A 27,342-nucleotide genomic window follows, 5' to 3' on the forward strand; every position below is an offset into this window, starting at 1 on the left:
CATACTCTTAATGTGCAGAATATGCATTCGCCTTGAATACTTTGTACTAATTAGTGGGTCCACAAGGTGGCAACACTAACAGTTGAGCCTTTATTGTCATGAAGAAGCTCTAGAAGATGTAATTGCATTCTGTATGCAATTTGTATAACTATAAAAGTCTGAAGGACTATAAAGATATCTTCATGGGTCTAAACTCCTGAAGAGAAATAGTCCAGTATCTCATAGCAGTCGTAGCATGCATGCACACAGTAAAATGGAAGTATACATTGAAAGGCTAACATTCGACTGTATGCATTCATTAAGCTTTCATGTCAAAACTGAAGTATACTTTGGGCTTAGTGGGCCAACAAAGATTTGAGGGGTCACAAACATACACATACTTCCCTACCTTCAGTTTCACTTGCATGCACACTCTTTCTCTCTAGCTAAGAGCCTAGAATACAATCACTGTGCCAGCTTTCCTTGCAAATCTCTCTCTCTCTCTCTCTCTCTCTCTCTCTCTCTCTCTCGCCCTTCCCCCACCATCTCCAGCCTGGAGCTAACTGGCAGTAGATCAACACTCACATACCTCAGTGCTTTGTGTTACAGTGGTGAGCACGCACACACACGGACAGATCTATGAAACCATACAATTATCCTACAATCTAAAGGCACCAGATATGACAAGACTAAATAGCAGAATGTCCCCCGCAGAGCCTCACAAAAGTCTACACACAGAGCAAGGAGGGTTTGCGGGTGAGAGTGTGTGCTAAATCAATAGAGCTCTAAGAAATGAAGGAACAGAGACCGATCATGGAAACAGACCACAAAAACGGCACAATGTGGAGGGTAATAAACAGGTGTCATTGTTTTAGCAACATTTAAAGTAAAAAAAAAAAAAAAAAAAAAAAGAAAACACAATGTTCTGTTTTCAGCTCTCAATATTTTGATTGGTAGTGGACAGAATTGATTCAGTGGGAATTTTGTGCCATAAAATGTTATGGTACTTTCTTATTTAAAAGGGAAGCCAATTACACATTTGTAATTTATTTTATTTTTCAACTTATAAACTAGTTGTTTTTTTAAGTAATGACATTATTTTTGGAGACCTTTTTCCATCCGCTTTCTGATCCTTCAAATGAGAAACAGCACTTTGCTGTCATGTTGAATATAATTTTTTACTGCCCCATTCTAAAATAATAGCCTTTTTTCCCAAGCCGCAGACAGAAATGATTAGGGACCTTGAGCACGTTTAAATGCACAATCTTACACCAATTAGGGATGTGCAGGAGTAATCGACTATTAAAGATATCATTCTGCACCAGCTAGTCATTTCCGCATTTGCTTGCTGTATACAGTACTGAATTACACTGTTTCTGCTGAATCTCTCACCAAATCTCACATTTACAATTGAGTCCACTGAGGGCCGCAGTGAGTGTGTGTTGTTGTTGTGCTGGATGAGAAAAGAAGACATGATGGCATCTGTGCTTTCAAGCAAAGCCAAGTGTTGCCATACTAATAATTTGATTCTTATTGAATTATGCTCTATTGGTATTTCGTTCTGGTTGGAGATATGCAAACCAATGGACGAAGATCTGATTTTATGGTGGAAAAAAAACAGTGGTACATGAAGCGTAGGAGGTTAAGTCTCTGAATACCGACAAAGTGCATTTTTTAAAAAGCCAACTTTCACCACTTGTTTTTCTGAATAATAACATGTGAAATTATAAAATGTTACAGCATCAGAGACTATTTAGAAGAGACAGGCCACTTGTATTAGAAATCGGAATGTCCAACCAAGAAGCACTGAGCGCCCAGGGGTCAACGGGTGTAGAAAGAAGTTATGCCTTTCAGGCAAAAGAGCCAATCACCTTTTAAATACATAAATCAAATGTCAATCAATTCAAGAACATGCATGCCAATTAGCTATACAAGCCAGGAATTTTTTTTTTTTTTGCGTAATATGAGGTAAATAAGCACAATTTATGATACCAGTGTTGTCAGACTTTACTGCCGATTTAAAATATGCTCTTTGATCGTAATCTTGACCAATCATTTGAGATATCAGTGTTCCCCCATTCAAGTAGATGGGAGCTGCACTTGCATGACTGGAAATAACCTCCCGAGAGCATTCCAAAGATGGCCGACAGTGGACTGACTTAGTAGAAAGACTTTGATAGCACGTAGAGAGTAGACTTGAAGTTTATACTACAGTATATATTATTTTGAAACCGTCCTTGGTAACGTTTGTTAAAAAATATCAAAATTTCATGTACCTGTCATACTTGTTATTTTTAACTTGCATTTAATTGCACAAGTAATTGATTACTTGTTTTTTGTAAGTTAGAGTATCCCACTACAAAATTACTTAAAAACCCATCACTAAAACCGATTATGCTTAAAAAGCAAACAAAGTGTTGGTAATGGCGTCTCCAGTCAAGGCAACTGTGGTTAATACACAGTTCAGCCAAGCAACGACGAAACAGTGGTGCATGCTTAAGATAATTACTAGGGATGGGCATTCATCAATAATTTGGTTTTCGAATATTTACGCTCATAAAAAACTAAAATCAAATATTCTATTATTTAAATGAATGTAATTAATGAGAGAGTCATAAAGGTTGCATCACCATTAAAAAAAAACAAGCTTCAAATTAAATTCAAAACAAGCTTATATCAAAGTCCTGTGTTTTAAAAAAATATATATTTAAACAAGCAATGCATGAAAACAAAAAAAATATTAGAATCACAGCATTTAAGCTCACGCAAAGCTAAGAAAAAGAATCAGCTAATGAAGTAGACTGACGTATTTAACGTACAGGATGAGTAAAAACACTCGGCATATAGTTATAATTTTTATATTGTTTCTCATGTCATGTTTTTGCAGAGGAAGACAAGCATATCCACGTGCTCAGTAAACTATACTCATTTATACACACCAGTTTAAATGATGGGATGTCCCTTACCTCAGCTACCATTGTCTTTCTTGGATGCCATGTTTGTAGTTTACAGAAGAGAGTCGCGGGGACTGCGTTGCTACGGGGATGCTGCTTTCTGACGAGCTGCACATATATGAGAGTAAAGTGTACACCGCTTATCCAGAACATTTAAACAGTAACCCAGTTTTCTCACAGTAAGCCACATTCTCAAAATAACACGCTTTTTTGGTGTCCATCTGAACGAGCGGTTTGCTCAACAAATGTGATCAACTTGTGTCCACACTCAACAGCACCACCCAGTGCATTCTGTTATAACTGTGAGTTTTAGTTTGTGTGTTCAGGATTTAACATGCATCTCACTATATACATGGCCAGTAAAGCAAAACTTTTAAAAACAGCAAAAATAGTATTTTTACTATTCAAATAATTTTTGCAGAACGAATAATCACATCCCTAATAATTACTGTAACATGTGACAAGCAGAGAGGCAACCTTTCTGAGCAATCTTTCAATGAGTTAGCCAGTGAGTCTTCACATAATCTTTTGTACTTTTTGTAACATATCACGTTTTAACAGCCTATATTAATGAATAGGTGAGACACTGGAAAAACGAGATGCAACGCAGAAGCCAAAGGTGCATGCCAGACATATATTTTCATACATGTACATTTCTGTACCCCACGAATCCTTGGGTAATTACTTTGAGAACTAGAGCAAACAAAATGATCAAAATGTCCATTCCAAGTTTTAGCAATAACAGATAATACTTCCTCTGTATTATCTGAAAGCTGCTGAAGTATAGATTGAGCCACTTTTTACAGCTCACTTTAAATAAATGGTCTTTTCCACTTGGGAGGATGTTTGAGTTCTGTGGGTTGTATGTTCTCGCATTAAAAGAATAAAAAAAAACATTTGATTCCTCAAGACACAGCTGCTTTACGAATTATAAAAGTATTATTGTTAATTAAGTAGTATTGTTGAAAGGTTTGTCTGCAGATTAAATCTTTATAACAAAATCACAATCTGTCACACACACACAAAAATGTGGCCCCCAAGTTAATTACAATATATTTTGAACATTTCAAAATCACTATTTTATTTACAGGAAGGTGGAGTAGGTGGCCTTGAATATTTGCCAAATTGAAGTCTAGTTGTTAATCACTTACTATTTGCAAGCTCAGAAACAAGCAAATATATAAAACCAAACAAATAATGTGCCAGCTTTCAGAGCCAACCTGCCGAGACACACTCTTAGAAATTCTTTGTTGACAAAGCAGATGCAAAGACACTAATCATAATCACTAATACATTTCCAAACAAACTCTTCCTGACTTAGCAATACCTTAAATTTCTTGCCAAAAAATGCCCCCTTCAGACTCTCACGCCCTGTTTACACCTGGTAATAAAGGGATAGTTCACCCAAAAATGACCTTTACTGACCCTCATGCCATATCAGATGTATACGACTTTCTTCTGCAGAACACAAATTATGATTTTTTTCAAGTATTTCAGCTCTGTAGATCAATACAATGCTAGTGAATGGGTGCCAAAATGTTTATGCTCAAAAAAGCACAAAGGCATCATAAAAGTAATCCATACATCTCCAGTGGTTTAATCCATGTCTTCTGAAGTGAAATGATAGGTGTGGGTGAGAAACAGTTCAATACTTAAGACATGTTTTGCTAGAAATTCTTCTCCTACCCAGTGGGGGGCAATATGAATTAGGGCTGCACGATTTGGACAAAAAGATGGCGATTATTTTGAAAAATATTGCGATTGTGATTTGAACTGCCATTATGATGGTAATGTGTTCCATATGTTCAACTGCAAAAAGGCTACTGGGTTGTCACATTTGAACCCTCTTAAAAAGAACCAAACTGAGACCTTTTTTCAGTTCAACCACAAACAAATAAATATATAAACAGTGAAAAGTCCACCATGTACCTGTTTTTGTCCATTTTGTGACAGGATCTCAGCACACGAATAATCATCATTAGTTTTTGAAACAGTCAACTTAAATAGTAGGGATGCTCCAATCAGGATTTTAAAATCTGACACCAATCTCCAATTTTCATCCCATCAATCAATGCTGATCATTTAACTTTTTATCAGCAGCTCAAACTTTCTGCTCAATGTCACTGTTAACTACATTGTTAACATACACTGTTTCCCTCTGGATCCCTGTCCCCAACCATAGTTGTTGCCTAGTTTTTGCTGTCAAAAATAATGTTGGTTGATTGAATAATTCAGTATAAACAAAATATAATTTTAAAATATAAATGCAACACCCGTTTCACACATACTCCGTGTGCAGTGCATATTTCTTTCCGTACCCATGTTAACAGGTTATAGCTTTTACACTGCACGTGGATGTAGTCCGTCGATCCGTTCCAGTTGCGGTGCGTATACAGCAGTGCAGCGATGGTTTACGGACCGAGTCTACTTTTGCTGTGCTGCACCGCACTGAATTAAAGTGGTAGCGCATAGTTCACATTAAAATATACATAGATTGTCAAGAAACTGTAATAATTTAATCATATATGCATAATTACAGATAATGTGTTCTAAAGTTACTAAATTACAGGGTCAAGAAAAACAAAAAAGTACGATTATAGTCCCAAAAGTTGCAAAATGCCATCATATATGATTTTTTTACCCTAAAAAAAAGACAGCGTGAACCAAAATGCATCTCATTCTTCTCCTTATTAGCAACAGATATAGCGCGATAGCTTTTCTTCTGTCAACAACTCGAACTACATGTAAAACAAAGAATCACAATTATTAAAATGAATTTTCATACTGTTTCAATGCTTTAAACGTTCTCAAAGTTAACGTTTGGATTTAAAATCAAAATTCCTTACACATTTTTGATTTTGTGGCACACAGAAACTGCGGATCAGTAGCGCACTGCAAACACAGCATATGTGAAAGCACTATAGCGCGTGCTGCTCCTGTACCATATACGCACCGCATACGTACCGCATACGCACTGCACACGGAGTATGTGTGACACGGGCGTAACTCTTTATTCTAGGCCTTAAAAACTAGTAGGCTTATGCAAACTATTCTTTACTGTATATAAGACAGTCCTAAAGAATGAGGCTTAATCTCAAACTGAAGTTGAATTGATAACCCATTGTGTAATTCAAATTAAGGTGAAAATTTTGGTTAGTATGTCACCATTTAATTTAATTATTTTTATTCATTATATTTAATTTTGCAATGCATTATATTATAGTAACAAAATATTTGATATAGATTTATTATATGCATGTTCCTTCCTTTTCATTTTGTTGGATGTTGGTAATATTAGTTCCGCTTTCACTTGTTTCAGCGGGGAGTGTAATAAGTGCGACACGCACTGTCGTGAGGTAAACAAATGACAGGAGAATGAAGAGATGTTTCTGGACTCTACAGGTGTTACTGTTAATGCTGTTTGCTCAGCAATCATTTAATAAAGATGTTTGAATTATACCCCCATCTTGTATTCTGCGTTATTATTATGATACCTGTGCCTTGCGGAGTCTGAAATGCTGCTACCACAGATAATAATAAAAAAAACTTCACGCAGGATGGGCCAGTTTAGTGTAAATAAAGCATTTAGTGCACGTAAGAAAACAGAACCGAACTCAGAGCACTTCTGTTACTCTAAGCATGAGAGGGAGTTGTGAAAACACTGTAACAATGCGTTAATTTAATATAGACTGGACTGAGCAGCGCAAATAAACTTTGAAAGGACCAGAAAATGTATTTATTTAAATCGCAGCCTTTGCAATTTAATAATCGATTTCATTTCGATTAATTGTGCAGCCCTAATATGCATGAAGAACGTGGACCACCAAAAACAAAAGAATATGAAAGTGTAGATTTTATTAATTTTTTTGCGTATGTGCCGAGAACCATTACACCTCTAGTTTTTACATTCATATCGGGTCAAGAAGTGCATATACAGCGCTCTTTTCTCGTGGTGAATGCACCTACACGCGTGCACATTTAAATGCACTTCTTGACCCGATATGAATGTAAAAACTAGAGGTGTAATGGTTCTCGGCAGCAGCGATCCACGAGTTATTGTTTGTGACTGGTTTGTTACACATTAACAATGAAATATTGCAGATATTTTACTATGCAAGAAAACTGTATTTTAGTACAATTTAGAGGTACTTGTACTTTACTTGAGTATTACACAATGGCATTTTCTATTACTATATACTTCCGCTCCACTATATTTCAGAGGGAAATGTTGTACTTTTTTCAATGTTGACAACGTATAATAATAAATGTCAAATATTCTTTGATAAAAATGTTTAAGAAAGCAGCCTTCTGAGTACATTTGCATAGTTATATCGGTGCACAATCCACATAGAAAGGTCAGTTTGCCTTCCAGCTAAAAAAGGAACTATATTGGCCACCATATCGGTAATCTGTGAATTTCCCCCCTCTAAAATTGGTATCAGTCTCAAAAATCCCATATCGTTCGGGCTCTATTCCTTTAAAGACTGTTTTCATAATCTTGCCCTCCTAGTCAGTGAGCACGTCACATTTACAGATTAAAAACACAGGGAATTTTCTGCAAATAAATGCTCTAAATTACAATATTTCTATTTGTAATTTGGGAGAAATGTCAGTACTTTATAAAAATACAACATTTTTCATTTTACTCAAACACATACTTATAAATAGTAAATCCAGAGAAACTGATAATTTTGCAGTTGTCTCTCAATTGTTTCCAGAGCTGTATGTATATATACATATAAATATATACATATATACATACATATATACATATACATACATATACATACATACACACATACATATATATATATATATATATATACACACATATATATGTAACGGCAGCCATCATGTGCCAGTACACTTACCACACAACAGTTGTGGAGAAATGTGATTATCACTCCCAAAACTTTGTAGTGTGCCATGGTCATCAAACTAGATTTTAAGTGCTGAAAAGGAAAGAAGATCACCAGAGAAGCCCTCATTCTCCCACTGTGTCAGGAGTTGCGAAGACTGACAAGTGATAGCCTAACCATAGCAATGCTGCAGCGTCTTACGCCTGTGAACAACACAAATGAATGCCACAAGTTTAACCCATTTTATGTTTGCTATTTTTGAGCAAAGAGATTATCCACAAGAGAAGCATTATCATTCAGCAATGTTTAGTTGGTGGCTGTCGACAGAATCGCTGCATTTTATTTATGCGCATCTAAGAAGCTGCAGTTAAACATTGCGAGCTCTCTCTGAACTGTACAGTAAGGGTTACCCAGGAGTGCAGGGCTGATAAGAGAAACTACAGTAGAGAGAGACTGGAATATAAGAATGAGAAGACACATACCTCTGTTTGCCTCATTTACACCTGAAGAATATGGATACATCTCAAACGACTATTGATTATTAGGGATGTACGGAATTACTAATTTCACTGATGTTTAAATTACAATTTGAGTCGACTAGTTTAAAAAGAAACCAACCTTAAAAAACAGTAAAAAAAAAAAAAGTGTTTATGTGACACATTAAAAATATTTAATCCATTCCAAATCCAACGCTAAATTCCCCTGAAATGAGGCATTTATCTGGGACGTGCTCGCCTTGCATTATCATCATTGTACATTAAATATAGTACATGACATGCATTCACCTTTAACGAATACAGGTTCATTTATTGAAAACAATTATTAGGACCAATAAAGCAACCCTAATACCCTGTTCTAAATGGAATTCAACAAGTAAAAGTTACTTAACATATTAAAACAGTCAGGACAAGGGCCTGGGTAGCTCCACGAGTATTGACTAGAGGTCGACCGATTAATCGGCCGTTTTTTAGAATTTTTTAACATAATCGGCATCGGCCAATATCCAAGTATATCAAGCCGATTATTAGGCAGGCGCATCTGTGGGCAGCCTAGTGTTGTTGTGGAACACGTGTTCGACGCACGCTGCCCCTAGAGTCATTTTCCAGAGTCAAGTTCCTTGGAGAAAACGGTAAGGATTAAATTTGTTTAACTCCTTTATATTTAATTAAAAACTTTTGATATGTTACTGCCAACTTCGAGAAAAAACGCGACATGACGTTCGGCTACTATGGATATTGATAGCGTAGTTGAAGTTGCATTATCACAGCAGAAGGGTTGCTATCATGTCACAATAAGTAAGCAAGAATTTTGCAATTACAGACAGTGAATCTGAGACTTTTATTTGTTCTGTTTGTGTGTCTTATATTTGAGAGGGTTGTCACTCAATGCAGAGAAATAAGTAATAAAAAGATACCAACACACTATAGGCTATTGAAGGACTGGCTTTGGTAAGCTTGGACGTTATCGGTTCTGCTGTCAGTACTGGAGAAATTAGAAAAAGATAAAGTTATTTTATCTCGCCAGCCATTTCTATGTATAATAATATTAAACCATTTGTCTGTGATGCAATTTAGCTATTCGCAGTCAAGAGAGAGAGATCTCCCTCACGCGGTGCCACGGCGAGCACAACACGAGCCTTGCTTAATGAGTGAACTAAACATTCAGACATAGCCTGGTTACACTTTAACTCTGTGATATTAGTCTGATTTTATTTTAGATTTCGCCTTCCAAAGATTATAAAAAGAATATTTATACATAAGCCGCATTCTGTCTAGCACAACTTCCTTCCCTTCACAGCGGTGCACTGACATTTCTCCCTAAAACTCAAACTTAACGTCAGAATCAGCACGATCGGTGATTGTTGTAAAATGCAGTCTAGCTACTGTTGCTAAATTGCGGGACGCGTTTAATAATAAAAAGAGCACAAGAGATACCTTTCCCATGGCGGCGCACGCTCCGAAACACACCGCAACGAGACAAGCAAAGTATAGGCTACTTTGGGTTTCATGTGCGCTAAACGATCAACTACACACAAAAACATGTCAAAACGACCGGCTTGGAGATTCATTTAAACACAGTTTATGTCTTAAATGGACGTAGTTATGGAAATATTTGGGAGAAAATATGGTGCATCAGGAGCCTATTAGATCTGAACTCGGTCTTAAAGGGGAAGCAGTCTAATAAACATGCTGACGATTGAGCCATTACTGCGAATCAAACAACAAAAGGCAAAGAGAAAATCACTTACAGCTCTTGAATGAATAACTTCTGCATTAATAATATGGAATGATATTAATCTCATTATTATTAATGAATGCACACACAATTATGCATGTACTAGATACATTTTGTGAATGTATTTTACTAACCACAAACAAATGCCATTTGATTTGAATCTGTGGAATTCGGGATTGAATGATTGTGCAGCGATTTGTACAAATACAGACATGTTTGCAAATAAACATGGTCTGTTCTACATTAATAAATCAAAAATTGCTCATGCAAAAATGAATCCGTGCATTTGTGGATCAGAAGACACGCGTGCATTTATTGACATCTTGTTCGAATCGATGCGTGTTCGGTTCATTTGGATTTTGAGACTTCCTTTTCGCAGTTTACAGCATTCCACCCACACATACACACACACAACTAACGAACAAGCCAGTGCTCTTCATTAACGTGAACACGATTCGTAAATGTGTGTCACTATAAAATGAAACAAATGCTTTTCAACCGGTGTCTGTAGAATTAAGAATTACATAAATGTGCAGCAATTTGTACAAATAAAGTCATGTTTGTGAGTATAAATGTTCTGCTTTGTATTAAAGTGTGACAATTTCCGCGTGCAAAAAGGAATCCGTGCATTTGTGGATCAGGCGACACGCGTGCATTTATTGATTCCTTGTTCGAGTGGATCCTGTTCGGTTCATTTGGATTTTGAGAGTTTCTTTCCGCATTTTCAGCATTGAGGATCCACACGCAACTGAAAGGCAAGGCAGGCAGCTACCACTAGATGGCAGTCGCAGAGAATTACAGAGTTGGCCTGCCCTGGTTTGAGAACAGGTGATAATGGACATTGTTGGCATTCTCCGAAGAACCTTTAAAACATGGATAATACCATTTTAAACCAACAAGCTGGTTGGGTAAGTAACACTAATCTTTTTCTTTTTTCTTTTATTGCATACTGAAAAGAAGAAAAAAAAAAGTAACTTCCTATAGACTAGCAAGTTAAAAACAATGTACATTTGATATATTTGACATATTAATTACATTTTATAAATATTCATTTGATGAGATATTAACAAAAAAATGTTGGCTCTTCATTATGTATGTTAGATTATGGTTTAGAGTGTGAGCTGATCAGGGAGGAGAGAATGTTGGCGTGGCTCATCTGATGTTTTCTGTATGTGAGAAACTGCAAGAAAAACAAAACTAAGGACACTTGTGACAAATGTCAAAAGGTAGTGTGTGGGATCTACACATGGAAGGTAGAGAGTACATGTGTTGACTGTGAGTAATCGATCCACAAGCGTCAGTGAATGATGTGCGGGGTTTGCCCCCAAAACAGCCAGATGCCTTGTTCAAGTGAGCCCACTTTTAGGAGAATTCGTTCATAATGATTTTACAGCATACTATTTTTGCTCACAGTAAAACAAATATTGCTTTCTAAATCAGTTCGTTTTCCCACAGTTTAGCGAATGTTCATATTCTTTATTAACTGTTTTGGCCATTTTGGGTTTGGCCTATATGTGTTTCATGCATGTCTAAGGTTTTTACTATGCATTGAAATACACATTGGTGATGTTTTTATAAGCTATTGTATTGATTTGTTTTTATTTTACAAAGAAAATAATTTAATATAAACAATCAAAGTTGCATCTGTAATCAGCTACAATAGCAAGTTCTGTGGTTGTCGATGAACTAATACATTTTCACATTCATTAGAATTTAAATTTCGTGTCCTGGTGTTTATTATTAATATAACAGATTCATTTATTCATGGATTTCGATTCCAGTGGTGGCTGCATAGGATTGTTTCCAATTCGTGTTGTCCAAACATTTCCAATAACTCCAGAGCGTTGTAAAGTCCAAAAGTCAACATGTTTTGAAAAAATATAGATTTAATAATTTCCCAAATTCACAACATGTTTTTATCTAACGAAATATTCCGCCTCAATCCATGTTTGTTGGCGTTTAGACTTTCAAAAACATTTTCACTGTGGTGAAAAAACTTGCTGGACACAAAGCGAGGCACGCACCTTCCGGGGCAGTCTAGCAGCTAATATATATATATATATATATATATATATATATATATATATATATATATATATATATATAATGTTTGTATAGTCTAGCACTAGTATATATTAAAAAAAAGATTGTATTATATTGGACTATCTGCGTTCGCTTGGCGCTCCGTGCTCCATTTAATCCATATTATTCTATTTTATTCAAATTGAGGATTTTGACATTTTTTAGGGTGATGACGCCATAAAATATGACGACAGACATTAGAAGCTTCATTCTAAAACCTCAATAGAAGTGTCGAATGTAAATATGACATGACATTTGGTACAGTCTAGTATGAACGGTCAGAATGACCGCTATGGCCATTCTAGTAGTTATAGAATTTCCACGAGCATCTTCCTAATGGTCGGAGCCCCCGAAGTGACCTGTGCAAAAAAAAAATCAAAGAGACTTTCGCGTGTGCACGCGTTACAGTTTCCGGTGTGTGTATAGCTCTTTTCCGATTGTGTCATTGCCATCATTCATTTACTCAAAGATACTGAGAGCATGTATGCGCATGAATTTATAGAGATATATTTTAAACTTGGCCTTCAAAGACATTACTGTCTATGACATTTGTAATACTGTCATAGCTGAGACACGCTTTTATCTTCCAAAGGACACTAATCAAGCAATAGACTTGTACTTGCATTTAACACGAGAACTACCGGAATTCTATAACTACTAGAATGGCCATAGCGGTCATTCTGACCGTTCATACTAGACTGTACCAAATGTCATGTCATATTTACATTCGACACTTCTATTGAGGTTTTAGAATGAAGCTTCTAATGTCTGTCATCATATATTATGACGTCATCACCCTAAAAAATGTCAAAATCCTCAATTTGAATAAAATAGAATAATATGGATTAAATGGAGCACGGAGCGCCAAGCGAACGCAGATAGTCCAATATAATACAATCTTTTTTTTAATATATACTAGTGCTAGACTATACAAACATATATATATATATATATATATATATATATATATATATATATATATATATATTAGCTGCTAGACTGCCCCGGAAGGTGCGTGCCTCGCTTTGTGTCCAGCAAGTTTTTTCACCACAGTGAAAATGTTTTTGAAAGTCTAAACGCCAACAAACATGGATTGAGGCGGAATATTTCGTTAGATAAAAACATGTTGTGAATTTGGGAAATTATTAAATCTATATTTTTTCAAAACATGTTGACTTTTGGACTTTACAACGCTCTGGAGTTATTGGAAATGTTTGGACAACACGAATTGGAAACAATCCTATGCAGCCACCACTGGAATCGAAATCCATGAATAAATGAATCTGTTATATTAATAATAAACACCAGGACACGAAATTTAAATTCTAATGAATGTGAAAATGTATTAGTTCATCGACAACCACAGAACTTGCTATTGTAGCTGATTACAGATGCAACTTTGATTGTTTATATTAAATTATTTTCTTTGTAAAATAAAAACAAATCAATACAATAGCTTATAAAAACATCACCAATGTGTATTTCAATGCATAGTAAAAACCTTAGACATGTATGAAACACATATAGGCCAAACCCAAAATGGCCAAAACAGTTAATAAAGAATATGAACATTCGCTAAACTGTGGGAAAACGAACTGATTTAGAAAGCAATATTTGTTTTACTGTGAGCAAAAATAGTATGCTGTAAAATCATTATGAACGAATTCTCCTAAAAGTGGGCTCACTTGAACAAGGCATCTGGCTGTTTTGGGGGCAAACCCCGCACATCATTCACTGACGCTTGTGGATCGATTACTCACAGTCAACACATGTACTCTCTACCTTCCATGTGTAGATCCCACACACTACCTTTTGACATTTGTCACAAGTGTCCTTTAGTTTTGTTTTTCTTTCAGTTTCTCACATACAGAAAACATCAGATGAGCCACGCCAACATTCTCTCCTCCCTGATCAGCTCACACTCTAAACCATAATCTAACATACATAATGAAGAGCCAACATTTTTTTGTTAATATCTCATCAAATGAATATTTATAAAATGTAATTAATATGTCAAATATATCAAATGTACATTGTTTTTAACTTGCTAGTCTATAGGAAGTTACTTTTTTTTTCTTCTTTTCAGTATGCAATAAAAGAAAAAAAAAAAGGAAAAAAGATTAGTGTTACTTACCCAACCAGCTTGTTGGTTTAAAATGGTATTATCCATGTTTTAAAGGTTCTTCGGGAGAATGCGAACAATGTCCATTATCACCTGTTCTCAAACCAGGGCAGGCCAACTCTGTAATTCTCTGCGACTGCCATCTAGTGGTAGCTGCCTGCCTTGCCTTTCAGTTGCGTGTGGATCCTCAATGCTGAAAATGCGGAAAGAAACTCTCAAAATCCAAATGAACCGAACAGGATCCACTCGAACAAGGAATCAATAAATGCACGCGTGTCGCCTGATCCACAAATGCACGGATTCCTTTTTGCACGCGGAAATTGTCACACTTTAATACAAAGCAGAACATTTATACTCACAAACATGACTTTATTTGTACAAATTGCTGCACATTTATGTAATTCTTAATTCTACAGACACCGGTTGAAAAGCATTTGTTTCATTTTATAGTGACACACATTTACGAATCGTGTTCACGTTAATGAAGAGCACTGGCTTGTTCGTTAGTTGTGTGTGTGTATGTGTGGGTGGAATGCTGTAAACTGCGAAAAGGAAGTCTCAAAATCCAAATGAACCGAACACGATCGATTCGAACAAGATGTCAATAAATGCACGCGTGTCTTCTGATCCACAAATGCACGGATTCATTTTTGCATGAGCAATTTTTGATTTATTAATGTAGAACAGACCATGTTTATTTGCAAACATGTCTGTATTTGTACAAATCGCTGCACAATCATTCAATCCCGAATTCCACAGATTCAAATCAAATGGCATTTGTTTGTGGTTAGTAAAATACATTCACAAAATGTATCTAGTACATGCACAATTGTGTGTGCATTCATTAATAATAATAAGATTAATATCATTCCATATAATAAGCATTAATCTATGATAAACTATGCAGTGTTATTTTACAATTGATTACTTTATTAGATTTCTTTTTAGACCACACCTGAACAGTAATGTTAGTAGACCTTCCTGAAATTAAATCACTGTGCCTATATAACGTTTATCTTTGTGTAATTGTTTATCTTTTGTTTATCTTTGTTTAATATATATATATATATATATAACAAAAAGAACCGTTAAGAATACCGTTGAAGTACCGGATCGATAAGCAGTATAGGTAAGATAGTAATACCATTAAAACCTTAACGATACCCATCCCTAGTTATGCCTGTGCTTCTCTTGGATGCTCTGAATACTGGATTACGTGTCTGGATTGCCCCTTAATTAAAGCTGCATTTGGATCTCAACCTTCGTGTCTCGGAGCAGTTCGTAACACCTGCTTTGTTTATTTAATATATTTGTTATACATTATTTATACAATATGTTTTTACATTATACATTTTTAATTTAAGTGTACAAGTGCATATTGGTCAAGTGTTCAATAAATGTATTTGTTGAGAAATTTTGTCTTTGTTAAGTAATTATTTGTGTTACATTTTATCTTTCAAATAAAAGGTTCAAATAAGAGGTTAAAAACAAGCACATTATCGGCCAAAATAAATCGGCAGCACTAATCCCCCGGATTTCAAAAGATTGGCATTGGCCTGAAAAAACCCATATCGGTCGACCTCTAGTATTGACGCTGACTACCATCCCTGGAGTCGCAAGTTCGAATTCATTGCATGCTGAGTGAATGCAACCAGGACTCCTAAGCAACCAAATTGGCCTGGTTGCAAGGGAGAGGAGAGTCACCTCTGTGGTGTCATGCACAGCGAGCCACATCAGAAGCAGTGCCAACTGAGACTTGTCTTCTGCCACCTGGATTGAGGTGAGTAACCATGCCACCACGAGGACCTAATAAGGAATTGTGGGAATTGGACATTCCAAATTGGGAGAAAAGGGGAGAAAAAAAAAAATACAAAAAACAGTCAAGACATTGTTGATTTGCCATTGCTAAGGCAAATCTATGAGAGAAAAAAATGTGCTGAAAAGTTGTGCATATTTCAAGACATGCAGTCGTGCATCTAAATTGATAGCTGTTGGGTAACAAACGTTAACCAATAACAGTTAAGATGTAAAAAAAAAAAAAAAAAGCTATAGCTTCCCTTATCACCCGCTGAGTACCTTTATGACTTAGAACACTTGACATTGCGTTTGCTAACATATATGGGGAGTGCTCTTCCACATGAATTCATTGAAACCTCTTTAAAATAACGCCAATAATCTAATATTGGCTATGGTATTTGAGCCCCGCCTTTTTAGGCACAAAGCTGTCCGCTATAAAAGCAGTCGTGCAAACACCATTCCTCAGAATTTTCTTCCTTCAAGACAGTGATTCATCTCTCATCTAGAAGCCCTCTACTGATTTGCCATCAACTATACAAGTCAGCGGGCAAGATCATCTCCCCTACAGTGCTCTGGCGAACATCACTCCACCTCGTCACTTGATGCTGCCCTGGTGTACGGGTCGCTTCAGCATCCTGATTCCCCACAGTGCTTCAGCAAGCATTGTATATCCTTATAAGTAACTACTTTATAGTAAGAATGTGAAATGTCAGAATAACAGTGGAGAGAATTATTTATTTCAGCATTCATCACATTCCCAATGGGTCAGAAGTTTACATACACTTTGTTAGTATTTGGTAGCATTGCCTTTAAATTGTTTAACTTGGGTCAAACATTTTGGGTAGCCTACCACAAGCTTCTCACAATAAGTAGCTGGAATTTTGGCCCATTCCTCCAGACAGAACTGGTGTAACTTAGACAGGATTGTAGGCCTCCTTGCTCGCACATGCTTTTTCAGTTCTGCCCACACATTTTCTATAGGACTGAGGTCAGGGCTTTGTGATGGCCACTCCAATACCTTGACTTTGTTGTTCTTAAGCCATTTTGCTACAACTTCAGAGGTATGCTTTGTGTCACTGTCCATTTGGAAGACCCATTTGGGACCAAGGTTTAACTTCCTGGCTGATGTTGTGAGATCAATATATTATCATAGTTATCCTTCCTCTTAATGCCATCTATTTTGTGAAGTGCACCAGTCCCTTTCTTCAGCAAAGCACCCCCACATCATGATGCTGCCACCCCACTGCTTCACAGTGGGGATGGTGTTCTTCGGCTTGCAAACCTCACTCTTTTTCCTCTAAACATAACGATGGTCATTATGTCCAAACAGCAAGGCTCTACAGTGCGTGCATTTCACTCGCATTTGCTCCTAAAAATAGGTATGTGCGAACCAGAAAAATAATTTACGAGCACAGTGTGTGTGATTAAATATTACAACCTAACTTAACCCCACCCCCCTCCCCTCACAGAGTTTTCAGTGACGACGCAGTCCAGTCAGAGCAAGGTGAACAACACTGGAAAAAGGTATCTATTTAGGCTATAAGTTAACGTACAGACATCGCTAAAAATTAAGCCCATAAAATTTTATTTTAAGCGAAAAAGAGACGAAGAGAAAGAGGAATCCGGCGAGGTGGATTCGCATGGTTCAACTACTGAAGTCTCTTCGCAAGTTTTACCTGAGGCGGCTATCGTTAGGGATGATGAGAACAATGTTAGCGCAGCTACCGTGACCTCCGCTGTCACTTCAACATCCACTGTAGCCGGTGGAGGGAGAACATATAGATTTAATTTGAATTGGCTTAAAATTTTCCCATGGCTAGAGCTTGAAAACAACATCATGTTCAGCAAATATTGTAGAGGTCAGGAAACCCACATCTGAAAAGAGATAGCGTAGCGAAACACAACATCTCGCGGCGGCATATCCAGTGCAGAGATCTGTACCTGTTGAGACAGGAGAAACCATCAGGCACGGTGTCAGCAGCCTTGAGGAGACAAGTGCTGCTGTCTGAGGAGGAGAAGAGGCGGCAGCTGAAAATTAATAAACATTGCATACTTCATTGCGAAAGAAGAAGAACCATTCGTCAAATTTGGGCCGCTTATCAGACTCCACCACAAAAACGGAGTTGACATTAATCCCACATACGACAATGATGTAAGATGTGTGGAGATGATCGGTCAAATTGCTGACATAATGAGAGAGAGCCTGTCAGCAAAGCTGAAAGCCGAGAAATATCTTGCCGTTCTAATAGACGGAGACACTGTTATATCTAACTCCGAATGCGAGATTGTCTACATACGCTTGTTGGAGGATGGGAAGCCAGTCAATCTCCTGGTCGGACAACAGGCCCTTGAGCACTCCCATGCCATTGGTAAATTGTTCCTCTTTATAGGCTTTATTCTTGTGTAAAGTTCAATCATTATTGATAATGGAGATTATTTAGTTTGTCAGAAATACTTTTGTATAATTTTTTTTGTGTTGTCATTCGAGGTGTTTTGGATGCCACCAAGGCCACATTTCGTACTGTTTGCCCAGAGGAGGATGGAGGGTCATGGATGAAGAAGTGCATCTCCTTCGGGGCAGATGGTGCCTTCGTGAACATGGGCCACCGTGGGGGAGTGATTGCCCACCTGCAGAGAGAGGCAGGGGGGCATATAATCCCAATCCACTGTATGCCACATAGGTTTGTAACTAAGAAATTCTCTATGATTTAGTTTTATTTGCTTGCAGAGAAATGTCTCCATTAGGATAGTAAAATGTTACATTTTTGACCTTGTAGGTGTCTGTCCCCATGAGGAAAACAGCTTATAAATCATACTAAAAGATGTTTTTTGAAAATGTAAAAATGCATAAAGTTTTCAGTGAGGGTTAGGTTTAGGGGATAGAATATAGATTTTGTACAGTATAAAAACCATTGTCAATGGAAAGTCTACATAAACCATGGAAACACAACGTGTGTGTGTGTGTGTGTGTGTGTGAGAGAGAGAGAGAGAGAGAGAGAGAGAGAGAGAGAGAGAGAGAGAGAGTGTGTGTGTGTGTGTCTGTGTGCGTGCTTACGCTAAGTGCTGGAATGGTAAATACCACACAATTATTGTTTTTTGTTGGCACAAGAGACATGGGGAAAGGAGACGGTGAATTGTTTGGAAGATTCTGTTCTGACTTTCACAGACTAGAGCTGGCAATACTGACCATTCAGAAGAAAGAGCCAAAGGTGTCTGTCCTGTATGATCTTCTGAATCTGATATGGAAGACGTATCACTTCAGCGGAAAATCAAAACGAGAGATCTATGTTCTCGGGCAAGAGCTCGGTGTGGATATTTGCACACCGTCTAGCGTCAAGGGAACTCGCTGGATACCCATGTCCACAGAGCCCTCAAAGTGTTCCTACGGCATGAACAAGACAAGGACCTTGCCACTGACGAAGGCCAGTACTCCGTTGTTCTGCAGCACATGGAGCACCTGGCCATAGCATCAACAACAGCGGAAGTTCAAGGGCGGGCAAAGAAGGTCTGTTTTACACATGAAATACCACACTAGTTTTAGAAAATAGGTTCAAGACTCTGAACTTTCAGAATCAAGTAATTGACAGGTGACAGTTTATTTATTCAATACTTAACAGATAAAGCGGGAAATGGAGAATTCACTTTTTTGTGTATTCTGCCATTTTCTGTCAGACATGTTTGAGGAGCTATCCTCACTTAACCTCACCCTGCAAAGGAATGACCTGATCCTCCCCCAAGCCACATCAGAGTTGAGGAAAACAGTGACCAGACTGGAAGCACTAAAGCTTAGGGCAAAGGCAGGAGGAATGCTGGAGAAGATCCAGACCATGCTTGCTCAGCAGCAGGGTGATGAGAGGAGATTCCAGGTGTGTTAGGATGAGGGCTTGTTAGGATGTAAGAGAAATCAATGATTAAGATGATGTCTTAATTCTCAGTGTGAGAATTCAATGTATTCGCTGCCCAATAGAACGATTTGAGGATAAGGAGGGAAATGCAGAGGAGAAGTCATACATATTGTTTTTATTGGATACAGAAAAATGGCCAGACATTTCATTGTGTGTTGGTGTCATGTGTGTATAATATTTCTGTTAAAGGGGATAACACTGAAGGGGAATCTGAAAGGCTTTACGGACCTCACCATTCCCCAGCTGAAGCAGCACATGGAGGAGGCCATCAACATAAGTGTGGATGATCTCAAAGCCAGGTTTGGTGGTTTGCTTAAGGATGAGGGTGTCCAGACCCCAGTGGAGTCTTTCAGAGTGCTGAACCCTGACACATGGCCAGAAGACCAGGCCAGCCTTCTCACCTTTGGTGATGATGGTGTGGCATAACTGATGAAGCATTTCAAGGAGCCTTTAGAGAGGTAAGAATTTATTTGACCCTGCATTGCCATATGAGACAATGTTATGTTTGCATATTTGCAAACTCACTTGCTCTGTTCAATTCTGCAGATCAGGGTGCAACATGGCTGCAATCCAGGATGAGTGGCAGGGGCTGGAAATCCTGGTCAGCCACAATTTCAAGGACAAGTCCTACAGTGGCCTGTGGGAGACCATGTTGACAAAGGACCCCTACAGGCATGATTACAAGGTAGACTAACAGTTCTGAGTTATGTATGATATCCTTCTATGGTTGGTTTTGATAAGTTAATGGTAAGAGTTTAAATTAAACTGAAAGATATCTTTTCGCTAGAACATACTGGAGTTGGTGCATATTATGCTGGTGCTGCCAATTTCAGCCTCGCAGTGTGAGCGAGGCTTCTCTGCAAAGAACCGGATTAAGAATTCGACAAGAAGCTGCCTTGGGGTCTCCACCACCAAAGAACTGATGAGGATCAGCCTGGAGGGGCCTTCTGTCGAGGAGTTCGATCCCACTCCTGCTGTGGACTGCTATCTGACCTATAAGCGTTCCAAACGTCCAACATACAAAAGCAGCTGGACAACTGATATCCTTTGTATCTAGTAGGCATGGGTCAATGTGTGATTTTGGTGGTATGTGCTGTTCCACAAATGTGTGTTCCTTAGTACACGCACACACTAACACACGCAGTATAAATAAATATGTAATAAATTGTTTGTTAATAAACTCTGTGTTACATTTTTCACTGTGCTCCTAAATTTCTTTATGTGCTCCTAAATTTTCTCATTTAGGAGCGCATGTACTCCTTGGGAAAAAGGTTAGCGTAGAGCCCTGCCAAACAGTACATTTTTGTTTCTTTAGACCAGAGGACATTTCTCCAAAAAGTAAGATATTTGTCTCCATGTGCACTTGCAAACTGTAATTTGGCTTTTTTATGGTGTTTTTTTTTAACAGTGGCTTCTTCCTTACTGAGCAGCCTTTCAGATTATGTAGATATAGATCCATATATTGTGGTTATGGATTCTTGTCTACCCGTTTCCTCCAGCATCTTCAAAAGGTCCTTTGCTGCTGTTCTGGGATTGATTTGCACTTTTTGCACTAAACTTCGTTTATCTCTAGGAGACAGAATGCATCTCCTTCCTGAGTGGTATGATGGCTGCTTGGTCCCATGGTGTTTATACTTGCATACTATTGTTTGTACAGAAGAAAGTGGTACCTTCAGGCATTCTGAAATTGCTCCCAAGGATGAACCAGACTTATGGAAGACACTTTTTTTCTTGGCAGATTTCTTTTGATTTTCCAATGATGTCAAGCAAAGAGGCACTGAGTTTGAAGGTAGGCCTTAAAATACATCCACAGGTACACCTCCTATCAAAAGCTAATTGGATATTTGTCAAAGTCATGGGTCAGTGACTTACATGCACTATCAATTGACAATTCATATCTGAAGTTGTCGGAGTTTGTCAAACACACGAAAGGCTACGTGCCTAAGGTTCCAACCACACCCTTCAGAGCGCAGGTGGTTCACCTTCAAGCCTTTTTCCCTCCTCCATTTAATTCAGATGAGGAACAATCCTTGCATTTTTTATGCCATGTGAAGGCGCTAAACACATACGTTGAGGGCACCCGCCAGTTCAGGCTGTTTGATCAGCTCATTGTGTGCTATGGAGGACACACGAAAGGAATGTCTCCAAGCAAAGACTTTATCACTGGATCGTTGATGCGACTGCCATGGCTTACGAGCTGCAGGGTAAGATTTTCCCAAGTGGTGTTAAAGCACACTCAATTAGAGGCACGGCCTCCTCATAGGCATGGACAAATGGTGTCTTACAGGACAAGTAAAATGCACACAAGTTTTGCAGCAGGATGGTCTTCTCAAAACACATTTGCAAGGTTTTACAACCTAGACGTCACATCTCTCTCTCCCTCTCTTCACCATTCCTCTCTGTTTAGAGTGCTTGCCAAACATATACTTATGTCCCTCCCTTTAAGAACAGGCGCCCCATCATTTGACACAACCGCCTGCATTCAGGCCATTGTAATTTACCATAAAGTCACAAGCACTTTCATTATAAACAAACTCACTTCCGGACTGGTTTTGTGAATGGGTTCATTCATACTCTATGACTATAGTTCATATATCCATTCTGAAAGTTCTCCTCCTGGCCCAACATGAGGGTCACTCTCTGGAAGGTTATGTAGAGTAGTGCGGCATGATGAGATTCTGTTCCCCATATGCGTTAGCAAAAGCAATGTCAAGTGTACTGAGTTGTAAGGGAAGTTTCAATTATGTAAGACATTTGATTTTGCTAACGCATATGGGGAGTGTCCATCCACACGACCTAGTTGAAACCTCTCTACAATAACGGCAATATTCTAAAATTGGCTATGGTGTTTGAGCTGTGTCTTTTTAGGCATGAAGCTGTCCGCTATAAAAGCAGACGCGCAAACACCATTCTTCAGAATTTTCAAAATGAAGGACAAGGAACACATCGCTCACACCTCAAAAGAACTCTGAGTCTTGTAGTGCGGCCAGCATTCGCAAGGTTATGTACATAACGTGACATTTTCTTGTCTAGCCAGATGACATTTTCCTGCACGCGCTGCGAGTGAGAGAGGGAGGAAGCATGCACAGCCTGAAGTAAATTGTACTGCAAATTATAGGGCTGGGTATTGATACATTTGCTGTTTCAATTAGATTCCGATTCACAAGCTCTCGTTTCTATTCAATATAGATTCATATGGGTTTATTTAAGTTACAGTCAGGTCCATAAATATTGGGACATCGACACAATTCTAATCTTTTTGGCTCTATACACCACCACAATGGATTTGAAATGAAACGAACAAGATGTGCTTTAACTGCAGACTTTCAGCTTTAATTTGAGGGTATTTACATCCAAATCAGGTGAACGGTGTAGGAATTACAACAGTTTGTATATGTGCCTCCCACTTTTTAAGGGACCAAAACTAATGGGACTGATTAACAATCATAAATCAAACTTTCACTTTTTAATACTTGGATGCAAATCCTTTGCAGTCAATTACAGCCTGAAGTCTGGAACGCATAGACATCACCAGACGCTGGGTTTCATCCCTGGTGATGCTCTGCCAGGCCTCTACTGCAACTGTCTTCAGTTCCTGCTTGTTCTTGGGGCATTTTCCCTTCAGTTTTGTCTTCAGCAAGTGAAATGCATGCTCAATCAGATTCAGGTCAGGTGATTGACTTGGCCATTGTATAACATTCCACTTCTTTCCCTTAAAAAACTCTCTGGTTGCTTTCGCAGTATGCTTCAGGTCATTGTCCATCTGTATTGTGAAGCACCGTCCAATGAGTTCTGAAGCATTTGGCTGAATATGAGCAGATAATATTGCCAAAAACACTTCAGAATTCATCCTGCTGCTTTTGTCAGCAGTCAGATCATCAAAAAATACAAGAGAACCAGTTCCATTGGCAGCCATACATGCCCACGCCATGACATTACCACCACCATGCTTCACTGATGAGGTGGTATGCTTTGGATCATGAGCAGTTCCTTTCCTTCTCCATACTCTTCTCTTCCCATCACTCTGGTACAAGTTGATCTTTGTCTCATCTGTCCATAGGATATTGTTCCAGAACTGTGAAGGCTTTTTTAGATGTTGTTTGGCAAACTCTAATCTGGCCTTCCTGTTTTTGAGGCTCACCAATGGTTTACATCTTGTGGCGAACCCTCTGTATTCACTCTGGTGAACCCTCTGTATTCACTCTGGTGAAGTCTTCTCTTGATTGTTGACTTTGACACACATACATCTACCTCCTGGAGAGTGTTCTTGATCTGGCCAACTGTTGTGAAGGGTGTTTTCTTCACCAGGGAAAGAATTCTTCGGTCATCCACCACAGTTGTTTTCCGTGGTCTTCCGGGTCTTTTGGTGTTGCTCACCGGTGCGTTCTTTCTTTTTAAGAATGTTCCAAACAGTTGATTTGGCCACACCTAATGTTTTTGCTATCTCTCTGATGGGTTTGTTTTGATTTTTCAGCCTAATGATGGCTTGCTTCACTGATAGTGACAGCTCTTTGGATCTCATATTGAGAGTTGACAGCAACAGATTCCAAATGCAAATAGCACACTTGAAATGAACTCTGGACCTTTTATCTGCTCCTTGTAAATGGGATAATGAGGGAATAACACACACCTGGCCATGGAACAGCTGAGCAGCCAATTGTCCCATTACTTTTGGTCCCTTAAAAAGTGGGAGGCACATATACAAACTGTTGTAATTCCTACACCGTTCACCTGATTTGGATGTAAATACCCTCAAATTAAAGCTGAAAGTCTGCAGTTAAAGCACATCTTGATCGTTTCATTTCAAATCCATTGTGGTGGTGTATACAGCCAAAACGATTAGAATTGTGTCGATGTCCCAATATTTATGGACCTGACTGTATAATGTCCCTTTTGCTTATATAAAATATATTCCAGCTAATGCTGTTAATTATACAGGGGACCTTTTAACTAGGTACATTAGGAAAATATTAATGTAAAAACTTTACATTTTATATACTTTTGTTACATATTTATTGTTAAGTGACAGTACCATTATAGAGCTCGTATTACAAATGAATGTAAACTTAATGTTATTTCTTGTAAATTGTACACATTATTTCAAACATTGACAACACATATAATTACATATAAAAAATTTCAAGAAATAATATTAATTGATAGAATGTAGATTTTTTACATTTTTAAAAAGTTGAGATGTGATTATAATAAGACAAATAAATGATTAAAAAACTAAACATTTTCACATTTCACTTGTTTGTAGCCTGCTTAGCATTGCTTATTCTAATTCTCAAATGTTCATTGTTATATTCATAGTTCGTTATATCCTTTGTCATTTTACCGCGTTTCAGGTTTTTCCTCTTTTCTACCGTTTCACCTGTGTGTATTTTACCTGTTGGTGCTGGAACCTAGCTAGAGTCAGTGTTTGTAGCCTGCTAGTTTTTTTTTAAGCATTGATTATATATCAGTTTTCATCCTTTAATCCTTAACATCTGCCATTTTTAAGTGTGCATCGGGTTTCCCTCGTATTATTCTCTTATTGCGATTCAACTGCGTGCATTTTTTCAGCACGCACCTGTTTTTTCTCCTCTGCGGTACACAGATTATTGCATCGATCTCAAAGCACCGCTTATCAAGAACAACCGCCACCAACAACAAACAATTTTGTGATGGATTCACATCAATCTCAAACCCTCACCGCTCAGGAACAACTAACAATTTGCGATAAGTCATGGCATCCGCTCATGTTATTTCTTCCTGCACTGCATGTCACATGTTTACAATAGCCTCCTCCGTCAGCAGTGTGGGATTCACATGTGATAAATGTAAGGAATTAGTCAGGCTGACGGAGAAGGTTAATGAGTTAGAGACTCGCATCCGAACGCTAGTGGAGGTCAGTGAGAAAGAAAAGCCGGTAGATACTGTTTCGGATGTGAGTAGTAGTACAGAGAGCAACATAAACACTTTGGTTCCAGCTGTAGAGCCCCTGCAGCAGGGCATTTGGGTGACGTCTCGGCGGCATACTCGCTCAGCAAAGAAACACCTACCTCCCGTTCCTGTTAGATTTTCCACTCGATTCTCCACACTCAGTGATACACCCACTGAGAATCATGTTGAAAGAGCCCTTGTTATCGGCAATTCTATTGTAAGGAACGTGGAAATAGAGACTCCAGCCACTATTGTTAATTGCATTTCTGGGGCCAGAGTTTCTGAGATCAAATAAAATTTACAAGTGCTGGCTAATGCTAAACGTAGATTTTCTAAAATTGTTATCCATGTCGGCACTAACGCCGTCCGGCATTACCAGTCGGAGATCACTAAAGATAATGTTAAAGAGGTGTGAGAATTTGCAAAAACGATGTCAGACACTGTAATATTCTCTGGTCCCCTCCCTGCTCGTCGTGGTGACGAGGTTTATAGTAAATCAGTGTCACTGAATGGTGTCTGAAGAATAAAATAGGATTTATAGATAATTGGAAGAGTTTTGGGGAAGACCTGACCTGCTAAAGAGAGACAGACTCCATCCCTCCAGGGAAGGTGCCGCTCTCCTCTCTAGTAATTTGGCTAATAGTCTTAATAATGATAGTATTTGACTAACTGGGGTCCAGGTCAGGAAGTAGACACACTGGTTAATCCAAACGTCTGCTAGCTATCTTGAGACGTCACACAGGTCACATAAAATACAACACATTGAGACTGTATCACCTAGATATCTCAGAAACTGTGTCGGTTCCCCGAACTACCAAACAATGTCAAACTTGAACAAACAAATTAAAATACACATCATATAAAAATAGTGCAACTAAACATTAGATCTCTTTCTACCAAAGCACTAATTGTTAATGAAATGATTACAGCTCATAGATTGGATGCACTCTGTTTGACTGAACCTGGCTTACACCGGATTAATATATTAGTTTAAATGAATCTACTCCCCCAGGTTATTGTTATAAACATGAGCCACGTCTGAAGGGTCGAGGAGGAGGTGTTGCTACAATTTACAGTGAAGTTTTTGGTGTTACACAGAGGACAGGATATAAATGTAAATCTTTTGAACTAATAATGCTTAATGTGACACTGTCAGATATAAATAAAAAATCTCTGTCGTCTTTTGTCCTTGCTACAATGTATAGATCACTTCACATTCATTGGTGAATTTGCTAATTTGTTATCAGATCTTGTAGTTACTGTAGATAGAGCTTCAATTGTTGGTGACTTCAACATTCACATAGATAATGAAAATGATACATTGGGATTAGCATTTATCGATATTCTCAACTCTCTTGGAGTCAGACAAAATGTAACAGGACCAACTCATTGCCATAATCATACGCTAGATTTAATTCTGTCATATGGAGTTGATGTTGATAATATAGAAATTCAGCAGCAGAGCGATGACATCTCGGATA

At 38.1% G+C, this 27,342-nt stretch overlaps 1 protein-coding gene across 2 annotated transcripts in view; it reads right to left on the bottom strand.

Annotated features, from left to right (window-relative positions):
* LOC127650163 (E3 SUMO-protein ligase PIAS1-like) overlaps positions 1-16,206 on the bottom strand; it is a 73,755-nt gene extending 57,549 nt beyond the window's left edge. For both annotated transcript variants that reach the window (XM_052135408.1, XM_052135401.1), the window contains exons 1-3: positions 15,936-16,206; positions 7,805-7,995; positions 2,946-3,041 (exon numbers count right to left, since the gene is read on the bottom strand). In XM_052135408.1, the coding sequence (XP_051991368.1) occupies positions 2,946-3,041; positions 7,805-7,921 (213 nt within the window). In that variant the 5' untranslated portion in view covers positions 7,922-7,995; positions 15,936-16,206. The remainder of the gene's footprint in view (positions 1-2,945; positions 3,042-7,804; positions 7,996-15,935) is intronic.
* Between the last annotated feature and the right edge of the window lie 11,136 nt (positions 16,207-27,342).

This window comes from Xyrauchen texanus, chromosome 1, assembly GCF_025860055.1.
Source record: "Xyrauchen texanus isolate HMW12.3.18 chromosome 1, RBS_HiC_50CHRs, whole genome shotgun sequence".
Lineage (NCBI taxonomy): Eukaryota > Metazoa > Chordata > Actinopteri > Cypriniformes > Catostomidae > Xyrauchen > Xyrauchen texanus.